The 5,976-nt window shown below is 36.0% G+C and overlaps 1 protein-coding gene across 1 annotated transcript; it reads left to right on the forward strand.

Moving 5' to 3' along the window:
- The first annotated feature begins 796 nt into the window (after positions 1-796).
- On the forward strand, positions 797-1,891 carry Olfr1354 (olfactory receptor 1354). The gene has a single exon (NM_001199840.1). The coding sequence runs from the start codon at positions 797-799 to the stop codon at positions 1,727-1,729; it is 933 nt and encodes a 310-aa protein (NP_001186769.1). The 3' UTR covers positions 1,730-1,891.
- Positions 1,892-5,976: the final 4,085 nt, after the last annotated feature.

The following is a 5,976-nucleotide window of genomic DNA, read 5'->3' on the forward strand; positions in this document are numbered from 1 at the left end:
CTACCCTTCAGTGTCTAGCACTGCTCATCTCTCATACAGGGAGTCTTCATTAGAGGCTGGGTTGCTTCTAAGCACCCTGTGAGGCACAGAGAATCCCACTACACAGAATGATCTGGCCAGAATGTCACCTGGTTACTATGCAGAAAGTCCTGTGTGTGATTTCCTCAAAATGTGTAAATCACAGATATATACATGCACAGGCGTGGCAGACACATTACAGCAGCTTCTATCTTTCTTTTCAGTTATACTTGCTTTCATACTCTTCACTGCATCACCACTCCTTGTCATGTTATAGGGTAATTGTTTTTAAATAGTTTTGTTTTTATTCTATTTCTCTCTCTTCCTCTCTCTGTGTATGTTCACATTTATTAAAAGGGTAAATTTTGCTGAATGTGTACATAGACAAATGTATGTCATGCTATCATCCCAAAAGGTAGTAAACATGATTTCTTTATTTTCCTATAATCTTTTCATTCATATACACTAAGTTCTCTTTGTTTTTATCAACCTCTATAAATTCCCTAAACACTGCCTGAATCATATTTAGCAGTAACATTATGTATTCATAATAATTTCTCATTAAAACTGTAGAATACATGACTTTTAATAAAAGGTTCAGAGAGTGAAAGGAATGTCTATCAAGATTAACATCAGAGACTCCATAAGAAGAACAATTTCTTGGAAATAATTCAGAAGTTAATTTGCTGAAAACATAAAATTTAGCATATAATCTACATCAATGTGAGAATAGTCATGCTATCTTGTCTTTATCTTGTCTCATAGACACATGTGACTGATGGAATCAGGCAACAGCACAAGAAGAATTCCAAGTTTTTTTCTTCTTGGATTTTCAGAAAACCCACACCTTCAATTCCTCATTTTTGTACTGTTCCTTTCCATGTACCTGGTAACAGTGCTTGGGAACCTGCTTATCATCATGGTCATCATCACACAGTCTCACCTGCACACACCCATGTACTTCTTCCTTGCTAACCTGTCCTTTGTGGACATCTGTTTTACCTCCACCACTGTCCCAAAGATGCTGGTAAATATACAGACTCAAAGCAAGGCCATTACATATGCAGACTGTATTAGCCAGATGTCTGTCTTCTTGGTTTTTGCAGAATTGGACAACTTTCTCCTGGCTGTGATGGCCTATGACCGATATGTGGCTATCTGTCACCCATTATATTACACAGTCATTGTTAACCAACAGCTCTGTATACTGATGGTTCTGCTGTCCTGGGTTGTTAGCATCCTACATGCCTTCTTACAGAGCTCAATTGTGCTACAGTTGACCTTTTGTGGAGATGTAAAAATTCCCCACTTCTTCTGTGAGCTTAACCAGCTGTCTCAACTCACATGTTCAGACAGCTTTTCAAGCCAACTCATAATGAATCTTGTACCTGTTCTATTGGCAGTCATTTCCTTCAGTAGTATCCTTTACTCTTATTTCAAGATAGTGTCCTCCATATGTTCTATCTCCTCAGTTCAAGGGAAGTACAAGGCATTTTCTACATGTGTCTCTCACCTTTCCATTGTCTCCTTATTTTATAGTACAGGCCTTGGAGTGTATGTCAGTTCTGTTGTGATCCAAAGCTCTCACTCTGCTGCAAGAGCCTCTGTGATGTATACTGTGGTCACCCCGATGCTGAACCCCTTTATTTATAGTCTAAGGAATAAAGATGTGAAGAAAGCTGTGGAAAGACTATTAGAAGGAAAACTGTAAAGTGTATTGTTGGACTGGCTGAAGTTTCCATTGTTGCAGACTGTGAAGCTGCAGAGCCAGAGATTGGGACTCTGTCTTCAGACCATAAAGGGATAAGATACCTATGAATATTTTTGGAAGGTTTGGAGAACGTGTTCAAAGGTAGGAAGAGTAAATGCTGCTCTCCAGAGCAAAATTTACTTCCAAAGGACATATTTGGACAGTTCATAACTGCCTGAGAATTCAGATTCAAGGGATGCATCACCCTTTCTCAACTTTCAAGATACCTAAACTATCTACTCAGTCTCTGGGAGCTCCCAGAGGCCCAGGTCAGTTGACTCTTGGTCTTCCTATAGGATTGCTGTCCCTTCATATTAGTGGGTGCCTAAAATATACACATGTGCACAAATAAAAATAAAATATACCTTATAAATGTAAACACATATTGCCTGGCATTTCTATTACTCTCATTTCTGCTGTCTACATTATATTAGGAAGTCACATTACTAAGATACTTGTTCTGTCTATTATGCAAAAAGGTCTCCTCTATAGTCGTCCTGGCTTCCCAGAGTTATTCCAAACACAGGACTCAATGTGTTTGGGTCAGCAACATTTGAAAATAATTTCCTCATATGTGACATATATTGCATATAAAATATATTTTTGGTTTGCTTTGCTACCATATAATTAAATGTGGACCCTTGTGTGAATTTACAGACCTCTATTTCCAGCTTTCATTTTATAGAGGGCATGAAATTACTTGCATAAGTTTTGAATTCTATAAAATTCATTAACAGGAACTATGAAATCACCAATTATTCTACTTACTTTACTATATAAGAGTATATCTTTATGTTGATTTTTGTAGGAAATTAATAGGGTGAGATAATACCTAGGAATTATTAAGCTATGTAATAATGACAGGAAAGCCATATCAGCAACAACAAGGAATCCTGGGATGAAGTGTGTAAGGACCCTGCAGTCTTAATGCTCACCCATTGCAGCCATGCAAACCAGTAGGCCTTCTCCAGAACATTCACTTGCATTCCCTAGCCCTTCCTAGATGGCTTCTAACAAAACTGCAGTGTGATCACTCTCTTATATGAGTACATTCAAGTGTAACAATTTGAGATGTATAATGCTTTATTGTTATGTTCCTAAACTTTACAACTTGAGAGTCTATGGATTCAGTCTACCAACATTGTTGTTGACTTTATTGATATTTTACTTTATCTCCATCATTGTCATTATTATTGTGCATGTGTTTTTGTGTTCTTAGGTAGTATATGCTATAATGCAGTATGATGTGAGTATATCATAGGACAACTTTGGGCAATCAGTTATCTCCTTCTAACTTTAGGAGGGATCTAGAATCAAACTCAGTTCATGAGACTTTGTAAGAAAATACCTCATTGAAATCCATACCACTATTTTTGGGGTGACTATTTATCAGCTAGCACATACTAAACCGAATGAACTACAGTGAGTAAGTGATGGATGGTCTAGTGGTTCTTTAGCGTTATGTTATGGGAAAGGAGAGAGGCTAATGCGGCCTTAAAGGGCAACAATAGTGATATTTCGCTGATAGAAATGTTCTGTGTTTTGCCTGGTGCAGTTGTAAATGCTGTGGGTGTGATACAATACTATATTCTTTGATATATTAACATCATAAAAACACAGGGAAAGGATGTGAGGAAGTTTGGATATTTTTATGACATATGAGTCATAATCAATAAATATCACCAAAACAATTGTAATTAAGTGCAAACCGCTAAAAACACACCCAGAAAGCCTGTGTTTGAAAGCTTAAATCTTAATTCTAAGTGCTGGAGGCAGAGTTTAGGGGTTGACAACACTTATAGCTTTTGCCTAGTACATTAGTGGCATTTCTAGTACCCACAAGACTGTTCACACAGAACAGTCTATAACTTCAGTTTTAAGGAGATTTGACACCCTCTTCTGATGTTTCCAACATCACACATGCATGCATATATATATATATATATGTAGGCAAAACACTCAAGGATATAAGATAAAATAAATTTGTTTTTACTTTAAAGAAGAAAAAATTGTTGAAAATTTGACCTCTCTTCTGTCTCAAACTTAATACTTTCTACACATAATTATTATAGTGTAATATAAGTCTAAATTAATTGTACCCTATTTCTTTTAAAAAATTAAATATTTATTTCACAGAGATTCACATCGTTTCTCCTCCCCCTCCATATCTCTTTGTACCCAAGATTTATAGTCTCCTCTTTAACCATTTTAGTTACAAACAAATGTTTGAATGAATATAAATGCAAACTGTTGAGTCCTTCAGTATTGGCAGTGTGTTTCTAGGGCTGAACAACCACTTGTTATTGTATAACCAGTGAGGGGACTCATCCATTTCAGGAGATTTCCACATCTATGTTATGATGTCAGTTGATGTTGGAATATTCAGTGGTTGTTCAGATAAACATGTTGAAATTTCATGACAGTAGTTTCTTTGACATCACTAAAATTATCATCTCTGAATGAAAACATGTAAGTAAAAGGCATATGGGGGAGCCTTTCATGAAAGACTAGGTGCTACAAGGATACCTGGCTTCTAGGTGAGGTAGATACCCTTGGAGCAGAATTGGAGATCTAGCTGCATTCTAGGGCTCCATCATGAGTACACTGTACCCTATGTAGATAATATTTATCTATGGTAATCCTTTCCAGAGAATTTTCCCTGTTTAATAAGGACCTGTCTTTGGATCTCTCTAACTACTCTTCTCCAGTAAGAAAAGTTTTGGAAATTCACAAAGGTAAAATTACTGATAAATGTAGAGACCTCAAGGTGGAGAACTGTAAAATAATAAACCAAATCAGACAGACATCCAGCATATGATTTTTCTGTGGAAGTAGGAGAAGCAAAAACTTCATTTTGTTCCTGGTCATCTGCTTTCCTTCTTTTACTTATCCTTGATTATTTTGTTTATCTGACTCCTTGCTTTATCTAGTTCTTTTACAACTTCTACCTTTACCCTAAATTGAATTTACACCAAGTATATTTACCATTTTCTATTTTGTTGTCATTGGTGATATTGAGTATGATTTAATTAACCTTTAGTGTACTTCTATATATTTTATACTTTGGAGTCATTGCTCTGACAGTACTGACTTCTCTATAAATGGATCTGGGAACTGAAACATTGAAAGATTTAGGGTACTCAATGAAAAGTTTTCATACTGACTATAACACAGAAGAGGAGAAAATTTCAGAACAAGACTTCAAAAGTTTGCTGGCAAAAAGGATGGCCTATCGTAGGTGATAAAAGTAACTCACACCTCAGGTGATAGTATACTGTGCCAATAAACTATAGGGAAAGCAGAAAGAGGTCCAGACAGAGAGGATAAGCATTGGGAAGATTCAGTGTAAAAATGGTGTATTCATGTATGACAATAGCAAGTATTAAATTTAGTTTTAAAAGCTGTAGAGGGGGAAATGGTGTCTCTCTTGTAAAGGTAGAAGAGTCAGAAGACCTCTTGACAATGCTAAAATACAGGTATATATAAATGATGTATTTCAAGTATTGATAGTAGACAACTAAGAGTGCCGCATCCAACAAAGTTATATTTAAAATCTTTTGAGGTATAAGAACATTTTAAGCACAAGACAAGAGAGTTTATGACCACCAATACTAAATGCAGAAAATACTAAATGAAAAACTATGTGCAGTGGTGAAAGAAAGACATATAAATTACAGGAACAAAGTAAAATTAAATTTCTTGAGAAAAATACATAAATGCGGAAGTGGGAGAGAGTCTATTATGTTACCATAGTAAACCAGAAAAATCTGATACTGATACTGCTTTTTGATAGCAAAGAATAGATAGTAGACGAACTACACAAAACAAGATCTGGCAAATAACCAGAATTAGTAAGCATCTCTAAATAACCTTAAATGTAAGTGGCCTAAACTCATTGATCAAGAAACTCAGATTAGCTAAAGGCAAAAGTATCTGCTGCTAAGTCTGATGAACTTAGTTTGATCCTAGGGACCTAGGTAGTATAAGGAGACAACTGAATCCAAAAGTTGTCCTCTGACTTCAAAATGGGGTCCTGGCATGAGCATCTATCTACCTACCCACCCACACTCACAAATTCAAAAAATAATCAAAGAACATATAACATGAAACTACACCCTAGATCCTAGTATACTTTTTCAAAATAGCACACACATACAGATACCTACAGGCTGAGAATTAAAGGATGGAAGTCATTCTATCAAACAATG

This window comes from Mus musculus, chromosome 10 (genome assembly GCF_000001635.26).
Source record: "Mus musculus strain C57BL/6J chromosome 10, GRCm38.p6 C57BL/6J".
NCBI classification, from domain to species: domain Eukaryota; kingdom Metazoa; phylum Chordata; class Mammalia; order Rodentia; family Muridae; genus Mus; species Mus musculus.

Excerpts from the sequence above, each read along its gene's own strand:
- Olfr1354 (NM_001199840.1), top strand. The coding sequence starts at position 797 with ATGGAATCAGGCAACAGCACAAGAAGAATTCCAAGTTTTTTTCTTCTT.